Source organism: Salmo trutta, chromosome 3 (genome assembly GCF_901001165.1).
Source record: "Salmo trutta chromosome 3, fSalTru1.1, whole genome shotgun sequence".
In the NCBI taxonomy this organism is placed as follows: Eukaryota; Metazoa; Chordata; class Actinopteri; order Salmoniformes; family Salmonidae; genus Salmo; species Salmo trutta.
This window is the reverse complement of record NC_042959.1, coordinates 61,323,490-61,343,860: the sequence shown is the minus strand read 5'-3', so window position 1 is coordinate 61,343,860 and position 20,371 is coordinate 61,323,490. Positions and strand designations below refer to the sequence as shown.

The following is a 20,371-nucleotide window of genomic DNA, read 5'->3' as shown; positions in this document are numbered from 1 at the left end:
TGTTAAGTTGTCTTGTAGGGACGCCCCAGAGCGATCTTCCCCTTATAACCCAGGTACTTACAGGGAGTTTTTCCTTTTCATTTGTGGCAGCCATTGCCGGGGGCTGCATGTGTAACAGGATTAAGACAATCTGCTGCTGAGCTCCATAATCAAATCCTGCACCTCTGCACACAACATGCAAATTAGCATGCCACCGCCCAACACCCTCTCCATTCATTTATTTATTTATGTCAGATATTTCATCAGCTGCTTGGCCCCTCAGGGTCCATGGGTGCTTACACACACACACACACACACACACACACACACACACACACACACACACACACACACACACACACACACACACACACACACACACACACACACACACACACACACACACACACGGAGCCATGGCTTACATGACGAAAGATGATGTTCAGAAGGACTGGCAGTAGTTTAAACTAAGCGAGCCCCATTAGTGCAAGGGAGTCATTCTGTTTGAAAAGCCAGAGAGAGCAAATCTGATATTTGATATTGATTATTGTACTACAGTGTTGATGAAGCTAGCACACAAGCATTTCGCTGCACATTTTATACCTGCTGTAAACTGTGTACGTGACCAATACAATTAGATTAGATTTGATCCATACAGCGGTATCCTATTATAGATTAGTGTGCTGGATTATTGAATAATATGAAAGCATTATATATGTAGTATGTTTGCTGCGTTATTAAATGATAAACATGCTATAGCATAGTGGGCTGTTAATAAACAGCATAATAAACCTTATCTTACTGCAGGGTGCTATGATACTGAATGTTATTGCATGGGTCATGTCTCGGGGTTATGCAGAATGCACTGTGTGTGGGAGTATGCTCAGTCTTTTGTCCTAACTTTCGAAATAGGCGCGAGTAGTTGCAGAAATTGTGCTTGAGAAGTAGGTCTACGTGTGTGTTGTACTATGTTGAGAGGAGGACGTACCCATGGGGGTTCCCACGCCGTAGGCTTTGGAGTCGATGAGACCCCCTATCTGGGTAAGGTTGCAGTTGCGCTGGGTGACAAACTCGATGGTGGTGGACTCCATGAGGAAGGCGTAGTCTGAGGTGAGAACTCGGTGGATCCCTTCGTCAATATCCTTCACCATCACAGAGTGCCTTCGACTGCTCATAAACTCCCACATCTTGTCGTACGTGGAGATCTTGGTTTTCTACACAGCAAGGAAGAAACAGAGAGAATGATGACTGTTAGGCTATGATTCAATAATGTCATAAAAGGAGTTGGAGGAGAGTCGGTCTTGATAGTGATATTCCTGGTGTGATTAATGTGTAAAACAGACATTTATACAGTAGTACCGATGCACACACAAACTCTAAATCAATCAAAACAGAATGCTATTTCTTTGAGGTTTGTTTCAAAAGCTAGACATATCATGGTGAATTCATAAATATTGGTCAGGATCATCTCCTATCAAAAGCTGTGCCTGTCAGGTTGAACAAATTGGAATGAGCTCAGAAGGAAAGTAATTTAATCAGTGCAGATATAAAAAAATATTCTCATCAGTTTGTGATGCAGAATAAGAGACCTTGCTCTAAAATATAGATTCTCCAATGACACCATGGTTGGCAGAGAGACAAACACACAGACAAGCAGAGAAGGGTTAATAGAACACTCATTTAAACACCAGGCATGTTTTCATTCCTATCAAAGCCTGGAACACAATTTACATGCAATTATTTTTTAAATGTCATTATGAAAACATGTAATTTATTGTTAAGAGACTTTCTGGTGTTGCTTTTCTCCCTCATTTAATAATTATCTCGTACTGAGCAGACACAGAGTTAGAGAGACACTGAGAGACACAGAGAGATACAGACAAAGCAATAGAGTAGAACATGCTAATGACTGTAACCACCCTCACAAAATGGCAATCTAAAGAATATCTAATAATTACAGCTCTACAGCGATACAGCAATTATGAACTATACAGCCAAAGTACATATTGAACACCTCAACAGAAAGTATTAATATGAACCTATTATGTGTAGTGATATAAGTCGTTAGTAGTAGTAGTAGTAGTAGTAGTAGTAGTAGTAGTAGTAGTAGTACCAGTAGAATGATAATAACATTAGAATTATCAATCAATTCCGTTTCTGTAGTTAGTTAATATTGTGTATCAGTAAGAGCAGTAGTATTGTCAGCAGTAGTAGTCTTTCTCCAGCTGTAATGTCAGTGAAGACTCAGGGGTGTGTGATACTCTCCCAGGGCCCAGACATTTGAAGGCATTTTTGAAGGCATTTGAAACCTAATTAAGTCACATCTTCCAAGGTCCCGCCCGCCATTATTGTGTGTAATGACTTTTTGTGGCTGGTCGATATTTTAGATCAACTGGGTGATTTGCGAAGTGCCTATCAGAATCTTTTGGAGGCACCCTTGACAAATCAGGCGATTGAGCATGCAAGCTACAGACTGCTGATAAGGCAGGGGCACTGGCTCTGAATACATGGACGGGAGGCAGATAACCACATAGTTAGCTAACACTAACTCACACACAGGATTGTACAGAGGTGGGCTTCCCTCAGAACCACCGGCGACTACAAAAGACCTGCACTGATCACACAAAGCTAATGAGATATTTGGAAGAAGACTAACAGGTATCGAGATCATTGAAGTTTGACTGGGTCACAAATAGATGTTAAATTGGAATTTATTAAATGAGAGAGCATTTGCAGAGCTTATATTTGAAAAGTTGGTATATTTATATTTGTGAGAAAGTAACTTAAGCAGATATGAACGACAGTTCGAAGAACAAAAGTTTTTATAGAACTAAATATCAGAGTTTTAAAAAAATGTTGGACTCTCCTCTCCTTTGCCTCTCCCCTCCTCAAACTGTCTGTTTTTTAAATGAGGTTTTCATCTCTTCTTACTTGGCCTCTCTGTCTTCAGAATCACACATTCTTCTCAGTGGAGACGTGCGCCTCCATGTCTCCGCTGGGCGCCGGGGATGATTAGAATACTGCTCAGCCTAATCCTTTGATCATGCTGAAGTGGCTGAAGATTAGCACCACTACAATCTAACGTTACTCCGGGATCCAGATCTGTTCAAAAGGCTGAAATAATCATTCACTATGCTGTGCAATGCACTCCCAAACAGAATCATCATCATTGTTCCCAGAAAAACGAGTCGCTCTCTCTTTTTCCATCTCTCACACATAATACCTCCTTCTCAACCGTGAAATTCGAACTCAAGTGCTGAATGAATGAATAGACCTCTACACCAGGCGGTGTCAGAGGAAGGCCCTATGTCACCTTCCTCTGTCAAAGACCCCAGGCACCCCAGTCATAGACTGTTCTCTCTACTACCGCATGGCAAGCGGTACCGGAGCACCAAGTCTAGGACCAAAAGGCTTCTCAACAGCATTTACACCCAAGCCATAAGACTCCTGAACAGGTAATCAAATGGCTACTATTTGCATTGTGTGCCCCCCCCCCAACCCCTCTTTTACGCTGCTGCTACTGTGTCTGTTTATCATATATGCATAGTCACTTTAACTATACATTCATGTACATACTACCTCAATTAGCCCCACTAACCGGTGCCCCCGCACATTGGCTACACGGACTATTTGCATTGTGTCCCACCACCCACCACCCGCCAACCCCTATTTTACGCTACTGCTACTCTCTGTTCATCATATATGCATAGTCACTTTAACCATATCTACATGTACATACTACCTCAATCAGCCTGACTAACCGGTGTCTGTATGTAGCCTCGCTACTGTTATAGCCTCGCTACTGTTATAGCCTCGCTACTTTTATAGCGTCGCTACTGTATATAGCCTCGCTACTGTATATAGCCTCGCTACTGTATATAGCCTCGCTACTGTTATTTTTCACTGTCTATTTACTGTTGTTTTTTATTTCTTTACTCATCTATTGTTCACCTAATACCTATTTTTTTACTTAAATTGCACTGTTGGTTAGAGCCTGTAAGTAAGAATTTCACTATAAGGTCTGTCATGACACATATATTTAGACCTGTTGTGACATGTTGTGTGTTATTTTATGGCTGGTTATGACACCGACATAAGAGTGTCAAAACCCACAAAACCTACCACACAAAGCAAAGCATTTCATTACACCAAAGCCAACTTGTCAACAGTATGTTAATGTTATATAACATTTTCTGAAATTGATCATAGGAGTTAAATTATCAATGTAATTTGCGCACACATTGATGTCAGACATGCACCTACCCGTAATTATATAATTCAGAGAAGAAGAAAAACTTTTCTGAACAATCCTGAACCCCCCCACCCCCCCTTTCCATCTCTGACTTTGCTGATAGCTACTTTGAGGAAAAGTGTACAAACTATGCCTGTAATATGTGGTTGTCCCCCCTAGCTATCTTAAGATGAATGCACTAACTGAAAGTCACTCTGGATAAGAGCGTCTGCTAAATAACTAAAATGTAAAATGTCCCCCAATGGTCTATTGCTGATGACTGGGATGAATGCAGGAGCAGATTTTAAGAGCAGGACAAGACACCTTTTTGACTGATGACAGACATAAGGGCAGATAGGCCTATCTGGCTTATATGATTATGATGGTCATAATACTTCTTGACTTTGTCATAAACTGTATTTTCTTAGTCCAAGTGAAGTGACACAGGATGGTCATAATGCTTCATGACAGTGTCATAAAGTGTTTTTTTCTACTAGTTATTTAACTATGATGGAAACAAATATGATTGTAAAGAACTCATTACAACAACAACAAAGGATTTAAGAGACAAATGTTCAAACGCTGTTTTTATTCTACATGGACGTGTATAGAGGTACAGTATGTGCCATTGCAGGCTTGTGGCCCCACTACAAACGAGCACAAAGGGGACTTGGCAAGGTTGTGCATTTTCACTGCTTGGATTGTTTATCATGTTTTGGGGTCAAATCTCTGAATTGATTTGAATGTGTCCAATGGCCTCATTAGATGAAGTGGAAGATAATGCCTCTGTGGAAGCCCTTCCTCTTATAAATCTATTATTTCTACATTGTGATGCTAATAGCTGTTAGCCCTGAGCCACAAGTGCAATACAGAAAGTACCAAGTCATAACCTCTAATCAGCCAAGCACCTTCAGGTCCGTCTCACCAGAGGCGTCATGCCCATAGATTTGTCCTGTTTTTTTTTCAGATGCTAAATTAATTACTACACATACATTTTTAAGCCTACCTTTTGTCAGAGGTATATTTTGCGGAGGGGGCACACTGACTGGACTAGGCAAAGAGTACCCCCCCCCCCCTCCTATTCTCCCTAGTAAATGGTTCCTTCCAAGGTGCACCACGGAGCAAAGACATGCTAGGCAGGACGCTAGATACTCCAGTGCTTGCAGACAGTATCATCAGTGTATACTCCCCCCTCCATCCTCACGTACTTTATGCCCTCTCTAAAATAATGGGTGCATGACGCCCCTGCCTCTCACCTCAGACCCACTCAAGGCTTTCCAGGGGAGGAAATGTGAGTCACTGCTTGGCCACAGTCTAATCCTGAATCATGTGACTTGGTAAATAATAACAATTAAGGATAATTTGTCTCTTGAGTATAAATGTGCGTGTGCTCGCTTGTGTGTGTGTGTGTGGGCATGTCCGCATGTGTGTGTGTGTGTGTATGTGCGCGCGTGTGCCTGCGTGTGCTCATGTCTGTGTGTGTGTGTGTCTGTGTGTGTGTGTATCATGTGTGTGTCTGTGTGTGTGTGTGTGTGTGTGTCTGCGTGTACATGTACTTGTTTTACACATGGCCTTGAGAGAGGCCTTTCTCGGGGAGGTTGAGTGATGGCGTTGTAAGAAGCAGATGGATGGACTGAGATGCATCCTCTCCCTGAGCTCCCCCTCCCAACACAGACAACCAGCATGCTCTCTATTGTTAGGCATGTCAACACGTATTGCTCTGCAAAGTGTTTTGCATATTTTTCAAAGAGCCTGTAATCAAAGGCATGGAGAAAGAGGAAGAAACAACTTACAGTTCTGTCACCACAAACAACACTTATTATCTGCGTAGACTACTTTTGACAGATATTTTTTTACGATACATTGTTGAAACTGATCGGTAGAGCTCATAAAGACAAAACACAAGAACAATTCCCAAGTCCAGGAAATGCGTTCTCCAGCTGCTAAGGAAAGGGGATTGTGTTGGTAGTAAAGTAATACAGGTTCATGATATCATGTTATATTGGTTTATGTTCGAAGATTAAAGATACATCAATTACAAAAACATATAGCACCGCAAAATGAAAATGTACATTACAAATTGCATTTCCTTTTTTTCAGAAATGAAAACTTATGGATCCTGAATGGAAGTAGAACTATTTCGCTTTAAGAGCCTCTACTTTAATCTGATCAATTAGTCTATTGATTGAATCAGATGCCAATCTCATGCTTCACCGACTAACTGGTCCAGAGGGATCACTGTCTACACTATAGGAGAAAATGGTCAGGATCACTGTCTATACTATAGGAGAGCATGGTGAGGATCACTGTCTACACTATAGGAGAAAAAGGTCAGGATCACTGTGCATACTATAGGAGAGCATGGTGAGGATCACTGTCTATACAATAGGAGAGCATGGTCAGGATCACTGTCTATACTATAGGAGAGAATAGCAAGGATCACTGTCTATGCAACAAAAGAGCATGGTGAGGATCACTGTCTATACCACTGCTTTTAATCAGGGCAAAGCGACCGGAAACATGACCGAATATAAATAGTGTAGCTATTCCCTCCGCTAGGCAATCAAACAAGCTAAGCGTCAGTACAGAGACAATGTGGAGTCGCAATTCAACGACTCAGACACGAGAGATATGTTGCAGGGTCTACAGTCAATCACTGACTACAAAAGAAAAATCAGCCCCGTCGCGGATCACGATGCCTTGATCCCAGACAGACTAAACAAGTTTTTTGCTCGCTTTGAGGACAATGCAGTGCCACTAACACGGCCCGCTACCAAAACCTGCGGCCTCTCCTTCACTGTAGCCAACGTGAGTAAAACATTTAAACGTGTTAACCCTGGCAAGGCTGCCGGCCCAGACGGCATCCCCGGCCGCGTCCTCAGAGCATGCGCAGACCAGCTGGCTGGTGTGTTTACAGACATATTCAATCAATCCTTATCCCAGTCTGCTGTCCCCACATGCTTCAAGAGTGCCACCATTGTTCCTGTTCCCAAGAAAGCGAAGGTAACTGAGCTAAATGACTACCGCCCTGTAGCACTCACTTCCGTCATCATGAAGTGCTTTGAGAGACTAGTCAAGGACCATATCACCTCCACCCTACCTGACACCCTTGACCCACTCCAATTTGCTTTCCGACCCAATAGGTCCACAGACGACGCAATCGCCATCACACTGCACACTGCCCTAACCCATCTGGACAAGAGGAATACCTATGTAAGAATGCTGTTCATCGATTACAGCTCAGCATTTAACACCATAGCACCTTCCAAACTCGTCATTAAGCTCGAGATCCTGGGTCTCGACCCCGCCCTGTGCAACTGGGTCCTGGACTTCCTGACGGGCCGCCCCCAGGTGGTGAGGGTAGGTAACAACATCTCCACCCCGCTGATCCTCAACACTGGGTCCCCACAAGGGTGCGTTCTCAGCCCTCTCCTGTACTCCCTGTTCACCCATGACTGTGTGGCCATGCACGCCTCCAACTCAATCATCAAGTTGGCAGACGACACTACAGTGGTAGGCTTGATTACCAACAACGACGAGACGGCCTACAGGGAGGAGGTGAGGGCCCTCGGAGTGTGGTGCAAGGAAAATAACCTAGCACTCAATGTCAACAAAACAAAAGAGATGATCGTGGACTTCAGGAAACAGCAGAGGGAGCAGCCCCCTATCTACATTGACGGGACAGTAGTGGAGAGAGTGGAGAGTTTTAAGTTCCTCGGCGTACACATCAAGGACAAACTGAAATGGTCCACCCACTCAGACAGCATGGTGAAGAAGGCGCAGCAGCGCCTCTTCAACCTCAGGAGGCTGAAGAAATTCGGCTTGTCACCAAAAACACTCACTAACTTTTACAGATGCACAATCGAGAGCATCCTGTCGGGCTGTATCACCGCCTGGTACGGCAGCTACTCCGCCGATAACCGGAAGGCTCTCCAGAGGGGAGTGAGGTCTACACAACGCATCATCGGGTGCAAACTACCTGCCCTCCAGGACACCTACACCACCCGATGTCACAGGAAGGCCAAAAAGATCATCAAGGACAGCAACCACCCGAGCCACTGCCTGTTCACCCCGCTATCATCCAGAAGGCGAGGTCAGTACAGGTGGAACCGAGAGACTGAAAAGCAGCTTCTATCTCAAGGCCATCAGACTGTTAAACAGCAACCACTAACATTGAGTGGTTGCTGCCACAAGGATCACTGCCTATACTATAGAAAAGCATGGTGAGGATCAATGTCTATACTAAAGAAGAGCATGGTGAGGATCACAGTTTATACAACAGAAAAGCATGGTGAGGATCACTGTCAATACTATCAGAGAGAATGGACAGGATCACTGTCTATACTATAGGAGATCATGGTGAGGATCACTGTCTATACTACAGGAGAGAATGGTGAGGATCACTGTCTATACTATAAGAGAGCATGGTCAGAATCACTGTCTATACTATAGGAGAGCATGGTCAGGATCACTGTCTATACTGTAGAAGAGTATCGTCAGGATAACTGTCTATATTATAGGAGAGCATGGTCAGGATCACTGTCTATACTGTAGAAGAGTATCGTCAGGATCACTGTCTATATTATAGGAGAGCATGGTCAGGAACAATGTCTATACTATACAAGACCATGGTCAGGATCACTGTCTATACTATAGGAGAGCATGGTAAGGATCACTGTCAATACTATAGGAGATCACGGTCAAGATCACTGTCTATTCTATAGGAGAGCATGGTGAGGATCACTGTCTATACTATAAGAGAGCATGGTCAGGATCAATGTCTATACTACAGAAGAGCATGGTGAGGATCACTGTCTATACTATAGGAGAGAATTGTAAGGATCGCTGTCTATACAACAGAAGAACATGGTGAGGATCACTGTCTATACTATAGAAGAGCATGGTGAGGATCACTGTCTATACTATAGAAGAGCATGGTGAGGATCACTGTCTATACCACAGAAGAGCATGGTGAGGATCACTGTCTATACTATAGGAGAGCATTGTCAAGATCACTGTCTATACTATAGGAGAGCATGGTCAGGATCACTGTCTATACTACAAAAGAGCATGGTGAGGATCACTGTCTATACTATAGAAGAGCATGGTGAGGATCACTGTCTATACCACAGAAGAGCATGGTGAGCATCACTTTCTATACTATAGAACATGGTCAGGATCAATGTCTATATTATAGGAGAGAATGGACAGGATCACTGTCTATAATTTAGGAGAGCATGGTGAGGATCACTGTCCATACTATAGGAGAGAATGGTGAGGATCACTGTCCATACTATAGGAGAGAATGGTGAGGATCACTGTCTATACCATAGGAGAGCATGGTGAGGATCATTGTCTATACTATAGGAGAGCATGGTGAGCATCACTGTCCATACTATAGGAGAGAATGGTGAGGATCACTGTCTATACTATAGGAGAGCATGGTGAGGATCAATGTCTATACTATAGAAGAGCATGGTGTGTATTGATGTCTTTACTAATGAATTGCATTGTGAGGATCACTGTCTATACTATAGGAGAACATGGTCAGGATCACTGTCTATTCTATAGAAGAGCATGGTGAGGATCACTGTATATACCACAGAAGAGCATGGTGAAGATCACGGTGAAGATCACTGTCTATACTATAGGAGAGCATGGTGAGGATCACTGTCTATACTATAGGAGAGCATTGTCAAGATCACTGTCTGTACTAGAGGAGAACATAGTGAGGATCACTGTCTATACTATAGGAGAGCATGGTCAGGATCACTGTCTATACTATAGGAGAGCATGGTCAGGATCACTGTCTATACTACAAAAGAGCATGGTGAGGATCACTGTCTATACTATAGAAGAGCATGGTGAGGATCACTGTCTATACCACAGAAGAGCATGGTGAGGATCACTTTCTATACTATAGAACATGGTCAGGATCAATGTCTATATTATAGGAGAGAATGGGCAGGATCACTGTCTATACTATAGGAGAGCATGGTGAGGATCACTGTCCATACTATAGGAGAGAATGGTGAGGATCACTGTCTATACCATAGGAGAGCATGGTGAGGATCATTGTCTATACTATAGGAGAGCATGGTGAGCATCACTGTCCATACTATAGGAGAGAATGGTGAGGATCACTGTCTATACTATAGGAGAGCATGGTGAGGATCACCGTCTATACTATAGGAGAGAATGGTGAGGATCACTGTCTATACTATAGGAGAGCATGGTGAGGATCACTGTCTATACCATAGGAGAGCATGGTGAGGATCACTGTCTATACTATAGAAGAGCATGGTGAGTATTGATGTCTTTACTAATGAATTGCATTGTGAGGATCACTGTCTATACTATAGGAGAACATGGTCAGGATCACTGTCTATTCTACGGAAGAGCATGGTTAGGATTACTGTCTATTCAACAGAAGAGCATGGTGAGGATCACTGTCTATTCAGCAGAAGAGCATGGTGAGGATCATTGTCTATACTATAGGAGAGCATGGTCAAGCTCACTGTCTATACAAAAGTAGAGAATGGTCAGGATCAATGTCTATACCATATTAGAGCATGGACAGGATCACTGTCTATACAACAGAAGAGCACAGTGAAAATCACAGTCTAAACTATAGGAGAGCATGGTGAGGATCACTGTCTACACTATAGGAGAGAACGGTGAGGATCACTGTCTATACTATAGGAGAGCATGGCCAGGATCACTGTCTATACTATAGGAGAGCATGGCCAGGATCACTGTCTATTCTAAAGGAGAGCATGGTCAGGATCAATGTTTATACTACAGAACAGCATGGTGAGGATCACTGTCTATACTATCGGAGAATATGGTGAAGATCACTGTCTATACTATAGGAGAACATGGTGAGGATCACTGTCTATACTATAGGAGAGCATAGTCAGGAATACTAACTATACTATAGGAGAGCATGGTGAGAATCGATGTCTATACTAAAGAAGAGCATGGTGAAGATCACTGTCTATATTATAGGAGAGCATGGTCACGATCACTGTCTATACATCAGAAGAGCATGGTGAAGATCACTGTCTATACTATAGGACAGCATGGTGAGGATCACTGTCTATTCTACAGAAGAGCATGGTGAGGATCACTGTCTATACTATAGGACAGCATGGTGAGGATCACTGTCTACACTATAGGAGAGCATGGTGAAGATCACAATCTATACTATTGGAGAATATGGTGAAGATCACTGTCTATACTACAGGAGAATATGGTGAGGATCACTGTCTATACTATAGGAGAGCATGGTGAGTATCACTGTCTATACTATAGGAGAGCATGGTGAGAATCGATGTCTATACTATAGAAGAGCATGGTGAGGTTCACTGTCTATACTATAGGAGATTATGGTCAGCATCAATGTTTATACTACTGAAGACCATGGTGAGGATCACTGTCTATATTATAGGAAAGCATGGTCAGGATCAATATCTATACTACAGGAGAGCGTAGTGAGGATCACTGTCTATACTATAGGACAGCATGGTCAGGATCACTGTTTTTAATTAGGAGAGCAGTAACGTTTGTCTTTTGTAGTTGAAGAAGAAGTGGACCAAAGCGCAGCGTGGTAAGTGTTCATGATTTTTATTATTCAATGAAACTCTCAAACAAAAATTACAATAAACGAAAGTGCACAGTTCTGTCAGGTATAGAATACAAAACAGAAAACAACAACCCACAAAACACAGGTGTGAAAAGTCTACCTATGTATGATTCCCAATCAGAGACTACGATAGACAGCTGCTTCTGATTGGGAACCCTACTCGGCCAAAACAAAGAAATATACAACATAGAATGCCCACCCCAGATCATACCCTGACCTAACCAAATAGAGAAATAAAACGGCTCTCTAAGGTCAGGGTGTGACAAGAGCATGGTCAGGATCACTGTCTATACTATAGGAGAGCATGGTGAGGATCACAATCTATACCATTGGAGAGCATGGTGAGGGTCACTGTCTATACTATAGGAGAGCAGGGTGAGGATCAGTGTCTATTCTATAGGAGAGTGTGGTGAGGATCACAGTCTATAGTCTAGGAGAGCAGGGTGAGGATCAGTGTCTATTCTGTAGGAGAGCATGGTCAGGATCACTGTCAATACTATAGGAGAGCATGGTGAGGATCACAATCTATACTATTGGAGAGCATGGTGAGGATCACTGTCTATACTATAGGAGAGCAAGGTGTGGATCCCTGTCTATACTATAGGAGAGCATGGTGAGGATCACAATCTATACTATAGGAGAGCATCGGGAGGATCACTGTTTATACTATAGGAGAGCATGGTCAGGATCACTGTCTATACTATAGGAGAGCATGGTGAGGATGAGTGTCTATGCTATAGGAGAGCATGGTGAGGATCACTGTCTATTCTATAGAAGAGCATGGTGAGGATCACTGTCTATAAAATAGAAGAGCATGGTGAGGATCACTGTCTGTACTGTAGAAAAGCATGGTGAGGATCACTGTCTATACTATAGGAGAGCATGTTGAGGATCACTGTCTATACTATAGAAGAGCATGGTGAGGATCACTGTCTATACTATAGAAGAGCATGGTGAGGATCACTGTCTGTACTGTAGAAGAGCATGGTGAGGATCACTGTCTATACTATAGGAGAGCATGGTGAGGATCACTGTCTATACTATCGGAGAGCACGGTGAGGATCACAATCTATACTATAGGAGAGCATCGGGAGGATCACTGTCTATACTAAAGTAGAGCATGGTGAGGATCACTGTCTATACTATAGAAGAGCATGGTGAGGATCACTGTCTATACTATAGGAGAGCATGGTGAGGATCACTGTCTATACTATAGAAGAGTATGGTGAGGATCACTGTCTATACAAAAAGAGAGCATGGTCAGGATTTATTTCTATACTACAGAAGAGGATGGTGAGGTTCACTCTCTATATAACAGATGAGCATGGTCAGGATCGCTGTCTATACCATAGGAGAGCATGGTGAGGATCACAATCTATACTATAGGAGAGCATCGGGAGGATCACTGTCTATACTATAGAAGAGTGTGGTGAGGATCACTGTCTATATTATAGAAGAGCATGGTCAGGATCACTGTCTATGATATCGGAGAGCATGGTCAGGATCAATAACTATACTATAGGAGAGCATGGTGAGGATCACTGTCTATATTATAGAAGAGCATGGTGAGGATCACAATCTATACTATAGGAGAGCATCGGGAGGATCACTGTCTATACTATAGAAGAGCATGGTGAGGATCACTGTCTATACTATAGAAAAGCATGGTGAGGATCACTGTCTATACTATAGGAGAGCATAGTCAGGATCACTGTCTATACCATAGAAGAGCATGGTGAGGATCACTGTCTATACTATAGGAGAGCATGGTGAGGATCACTGTCTATACTATAGGAGAGCATGGTGAGGATCACTGTCTATACTATCGGAGAGCATGGTGAGGATCACAATCTATACTATAGGAGAGCATCGGGAGGATCACTGTCTATACTATAGAAGAGCATGGTGAGGATCACTGTCTATACTATAGAAAAGCATGGTGAGGATCACTGTCTATACTATAGGAGAGCATAGTCAGGATCACTGTCTATACCATAGAAGAGCATGGTGAGGATCACTGTCTATACTATAGGAGAGCATGGTGAGGATCAATGTCTATATTATAGGACAGCATGGTCAGGATCAATAACTATACTAAAAGAGAGCATGGTCAGGATCTATTTCTATACTACAGAAGAGGATGGTGAGGTTCACTCTCTATATAACAGAAGAGCATGGTCAGGATCGCTGTCTATACCATAGGAGAGCATGGTGAGGATCACAATCTATACTATAGGAGAGCATCGGGAGGATCATTGTCTATACTATAGAAGAGCGTGGTGAGGATCACTGTCTATATTATAGAAGAGCATGGTGAGGATCACTCTCTATACTATAGGAGAGCATGGTGAGGATCACTGTCTATACTATAGAAGAGCATGGTCAGGATCACTGTCTATGATATCGGAGAGCATGGTCAGGATCAATAACTATACTATAGGAGAGCATGGTGAGGATCACTGTCTATACTATAGAAGAGCATGGCCAGGATAAGTTTCTAAACAACAGAAGAGCATTTTGAGGGTCACTGTCTATACTATAGAAGAGCATGGTGAGGATCAGTCTCTATGCTATAGGAGAGCATGGTGAGGATCACTGTCTATACTGAAGGAGAGCATGGTGAGGATCACTGTCTATACTATAGGAGAGCATGGTCAGGATCACTGTCTATAGTATAGGAGAGCAGGGTGAGGATCAGTGTCTATACTATAGGAGAGCATGGTGAGGATCATAATCTATACCATAGGAGAGCATGGTGAGGGTCACTGTCTATACTATAGGAGAGCAGGGTGAGGATCAGTGTCTATCCTATAGGAGAGCGTGGTGAGGATCACAGTCTTTAGTCTAGGAGAGCAGGGTGAGGATCAGTGTCTATTCTGTAGGAGAGCATGGTCAGGATCACTGTCAATACTATAGGAGAGCATGGTGAGGATCACAATCTATACTATAGGAGAGCATGGTGAGGATCACTGTCTATACTATAGGAGAGCAAGGTGTGGATCCCTGTCTATACTATAGGAGAGCATCGGGAGGATCACTGTCTATACTATAGGAGAGCATGGTCAGGATCACTGTCAATACTATAGGAGAGCATGGTGAGGATGTGTCTATGCTATAGGAGAGCATGGTGAGGATCACTGTCTATACTATAGAAGAGCATGGTGAGGATCACTGTCTATAATATAGAAGAGCATGGTGAGGATCACTGTCTGTACTGTAGAAGAGCATGGTGAGGATCACTGTCTATACTATAGGAGAGCATGGTGAGGATCACTGTCTATACTATAGAAGAGCATGGTGAGGATCACTGTCTATACTATAGGAGTGCATAGTCAGGATCACTGTCTATACCATAGAAGAGCATGGTGAGGATCACTGTCTATACTTTAGGAGAGCATGGTGAGGATCACTGTCTATACAATAAGAGAGCATGGTCAGGATCAATGTCTATATTATAGGAGAGCATGGTCAGGATCACTGTCTATATTATAGGAGAGCATGGTCAGGATCAATGTCTATACTATAGAAGAGCATGGTGAGGATCACTGTCTATTCTATAGAAGAGCATGGTGAGGATCACTGTCTATAAAATAGAAGAGCATGGTGAGGATCACTGTCTGTACTGTAGAAAAGCATGGTGAGGATCACTGTCTATACTATAGGAGAGCATGTTGAGGATCACTGTCTATACTATAGAAGAGCATGGTGAGGATCACTGTCTATACTATAGAAGAGCATGGTGAGGATCACTGTCTGTACTGTAGAAGAGCATGGTGAGGATCACTGTCTATACTATAGGAGAGCATGGTGAGGATCACTGTCTATACTATCGGAGAGCACGGTGAGGATCACAATCTATACTATAGGAGAGCATCGGGAGGATCACTGTCTATACTAAAGTAGAGCATGGTGAGGATCACTGTCTATACTATAGAAGAGCATGGTGAGGATCACTGTCTATACTATAGGAGAGCATGGTGAGGATCACTGTCTATACTATAGAAGAGTATGGTGAGGATCACTGTCTATACAAAAAGAGAGCATGGTCAGGATTTATTTCTATACTACAGAAGAGGATGGTGAGGTTCACTCTCTATATAACAGATGAGCATGGTCAGGATCGCTGTCTATACCATAGGAGAGCATGGTGAGGATCACAATCTATACTATAGGAGAGCATCGGGAGGATCACTGTCTATACTATAGAAGAGTGTGGTGAGGATCACTGTCTATATTATAGAAGAGCATGGTCAGGATCACTGTCTATGATATCGGAGAGCATGGTCAGGATCAATAACTATACTATAGGAGAGCATGGTGAGGATCACTGTCTATATTATAGAAGAGCATGGTGAGGATCACAATCTATACTATAGGAGAGCATCGGGAGGATCACTGTCTATACTATAGAAGAGCATGGTGAGGATCACTGTCTATACTATAGAAAAGCATGGTGAGGATCACTGTCTATACTATAGGAGAGCATAGTCAGGATCACTGTCTATACCATAGAAGAGCATGGTGAGGATCACTGTCTATACTATAGGAGAGCATGGTGAGGATCACTGTCTATACTATAGGAGAGCATGGTGAGGATCACTGTCTATACTATCGGAGAGCATGGTGAGGATCACAATCTATACTATAGGAGAGCATCGGGAGGATCACTGTCTATACTATAGAAGAGCATGGTGAGGATCACTGTCTATACTATAGAAAAGCATGGTGAGGATCACTGTCTATACTATAGGAGAGCATAGTCAGGATCACTGTCTATACCATAGAAGAGCATGGTGAGGATCACTGTCTATACTATAGGAGAGCATGGTGAGGATCAATGTCTATATTATAGGACAGCATGGTCAGGATCAATAACTATACTAAAAGAGAGCATGGTCAGGATCTATTTCTATACTACAGAAGAGGATGGTGAGGTTCACTCTCTATATAACAGAAGAGCATGGTCAGGATCGCTGTCTATACCATAGGAGAGCATGGTGAGGATCACAATCTATACTATAGGAGAGCATCGGGAGGATCATTGTCTATACTATAGAAGAGCGTGGTGAGGATCACTGTCTATATTATAGAAGAGCATGGTGAGGATCACTCTCTATACTATAGGAGAGCATGGTGAGGATCACTGTCTATACTATAGAAGAGCATGGTCAGGATCACTGTCTATGATATCAGAGAGCATGGTCAGGATCAATAACTATACTATAGGAGAGCATGGTGAGGATCACTGTCTATACTATAGAAGAGCATGGCCAGGATAAGTTTCTAAACAACAGAAGAGCATTTTGAGGGTCACTGTCTATACTATAGAAGAGCATGGTGAGGATCAGTCTCTATGCTATAGGAGAGCATGGTGAGGATCACTGTCTATACTGAAGGAGAGCATGGTGAGGATCACTGTCTATACTATAGGAGAGCATGGTCAGGATCACTGTCTATAGTATAGGAGAGCAGGGTGAGGATCAGTGTCTATACTATAGGAGAGCATGGTGAGGATCATAATCTATACCATAGGAGAGCATGGTGAGGGTCACTGTCTATACTATAGGAGAGCAGGGTGAGGATCAGTGTCTATCCTATAGGAGAGCGTGGTGAGGATCACAGTCTTTAGTCTAGGAGAGCAGGGTGAGGATCAGTGTCTATTCTGTAGGAGAGCATGGTCAGGATCACTGTCAATACTATAGGAGAGCATGGTGAGGATCACAATCTATACTATAGGAGAGCATGGTGAGGATCACTGTCTATACTATAGGAGAGCAAGGTGTGGATCCCTGTCTATACTATAGGAGAGCATCGGGAGGATCACTGTCTATACTATAGGAGAGCATGGTCAGGATCACTGTCAATACTATAGGAGAGCATGGTGAGGATGTGTCTATGCTATAGGAGAGCATGGTGAGGATCACTGTCTATACTATAGAAGAGCATGGTGAGGATCACTGTCTATAATATAGAAGAGCATGGTGAGGATCACTGTCTGTACTGTAGAAGAGCATGGTGAGGATCACTGTCTATACTATAGGAGAGCATGGTGAGGATCACTGTCTATACTATAGAAGAGCATGGTGAGGATCACTGTCTATACTATAGGAGTGCATAGTCAGGATCACTGTCTATACCATAGAAGAGCATGGTGAGGATCACTGTCTATACTTTAGGAGAGCATGGTGAGGATCACTGTCTATACAATAAGAGAGCATGGTCAGGATCAATGTCTATATTATAGGAGAGCATGGTCAGGATCACTGTCTATATTATAGGAGAGCATGGTCAGGATCAATGTCTATACTATAGAAGAGCATGGTGAGGATCACTGTCTATACTATAGAAGAGTATGGTGAGGATCACTGTCTATACAACAAGAGAGCATGGTCAGGATCTATTTCTATACTACAGAAGAGGATGGTGAGGTTCACTCTCTATATAACAGATGAGCATGGTCAGGATCGCTGTCTATACCATAGGAGAGCATGGTGAGGATCACAATCTATACTATAGGAGAGCATCGGGAGGATCACTGTCTATACTATAGGAGAGCATGGTCAGGATCACTGTCTATACTATAGGAGAGCATGTTGAGGAGGAGTGTCTATGCTATAGGAGAGCATGGTGAGGATCACTGTCTATACTATAGGAGAGCATGGTGAGGATTACTGTCTATACTATAGGAGAGCATGGTGAGGATCACAATCTATACTATAGGAGAGCATGGTGAGGATCGCTGTCTATACTATAGAAGAGCATCAGGAGGATCACTGTTTATACTATAGGAAAGCATGGTGAGGATCACTATCTATACTATAGAAAAGTATGGTGAGGATCACTGTCTATACTATAGGAGAGCATGGTGAGGATCACTGTCTATACTATAGGAGAGTATGGTGAGGATCACTGTCTATACAATAAGAGAGCATGGTCAGGATCAATGTCTATATTATAGGAGAGCATGGTCAGGATCACTGTCTATACCATAGAAGAGCATGGTGAGGATCACTGTCTATACTATAGGAGAGCATGGTGAGGATCACTGTCTATACTATAGAAGAGCATAGTCAGGATCAATGTCTATATTATAGGAGAGCATTGTCAGGATCAATGTCTATACTACAGGACAGAATGGTGAGGATTACTGTCTATACTATAGAAGAGCATGGCCAGGATAAGTTTCTAAACAACAGAAGAGCATTTTGAGGGTCACTGTCTATACTATAGAAGAGCATGGTGAGGATCACTGTCTATACTATAGAAGAGTATGGTGAGGATCACTGTCTATACAATAAGAGAGCATGGTCAGGATCACTGTCTGCACTATACAAGAGCATGGTGAGGATCACTGTTTATACTATAGGACAGCAAGGTGAGGATCACTGTCTATACTATAGGAGAGCATGGTGAGGATTACTGTCTATACTATAGGAGAGCATGGTAAGGATCACAATCTATACTATAGGAGAGCATTTTGAGGATCGCTGTCTATACTATAGAAGAGCATCAGGAGGATCACTGTTTATACTATAGGAGAGCATGGTGAGGATCAAAATCTATACTATAGGAGAGCATGGTGAGGATCACTGTCTGTACTATAGAAGAGCATGGTGAGGATCACTGTTTATACTATAGGACAGCAAGGTGAGGATCACTGTCTATACTATAGGAGAGCATGGTCAGGATGACTGTCTATACTATAGGAGAGCATGGTGAGGATGAGTGTCTATGCTATAGGAGAACATGGTGAGGATCACTGTCTATACTATAGGACAGCATGGTGAGGATCACAATCTATACTATAGGAGAGCATGGTGAGGATCACTGTCTGTACTATAGAAGAGCATGGTGAGGATCACTGTTTATACTATAGGACAGCAAGGTGAGGATCACTGTCTATACTATCGGAGAGCAAGGTGAGGATCACTGTCTATACTATCGGAGAGCATGGTGAGGATCACAATCTATACTATAGGAGAGCATCGGGAGGATCACTGTCTATACTAAAGTAGAGCATGGTGAGGATCACTGTCTATTCTATAGAAGAGCATGGTGAGGATCACTGTCTATACTATAGGAGAACATGGTGAGGATCAAAGTCTATACAATAAGAGAGCATGATCAGGATCAATGTCTATATTATATGACAGCATGGTCAGGATCTATTTCTATACTACAGAAGAGGATGGTGAGGTTCACTCTCTATATAACAGATGAGCATGGTCAGGATCGCTGTCTATACCATCATAGAGCATGGTCAGGATCACTGTCTATACCATAGGAGAGCATGGTGAGGATCACAATCTATACTATAGGAGGTCTTCGGGAGGATCACTGTCTATACTATAGAAGAGCATGGTGAGTATCACTGTCTATATTATAGAAGAGCATGGTGAGGATCATTGTCTATACTATAGGAGAGTATGGTGAGGATCATTGTCTATACTATAGAAGAGCGTGGTCAGGATAACTGTCTATGCTATCGGAGAGCATGGTCAGGATCAATAACTATA

The 20,371-nt window shown here is 42.8% G+C and overlaps 1 protein-coding gene across 1 annotated transcript in view; it reads right to left on the bottom strand.

Annotated features, from left to right (window-relative positions):
• Positions 1-20,371, bottom strand: part of LOC115165690 (glutamate receptor ionotropic, kainate 2) — a 266,263-nt gene that overhangs the window by 35,311 nt on the left and 210,581 nt on the right. Inside the window, exon 14 of the mRNA XM_029718979.1 lies at positions 968-1,193. Coding sequence (XP_029574839.1) covers positions 968-1,193 — 226 coding nt within the window. The remainder of the gene's footprint in view (positions 1-967; positions 1,194-20,371) is intronic.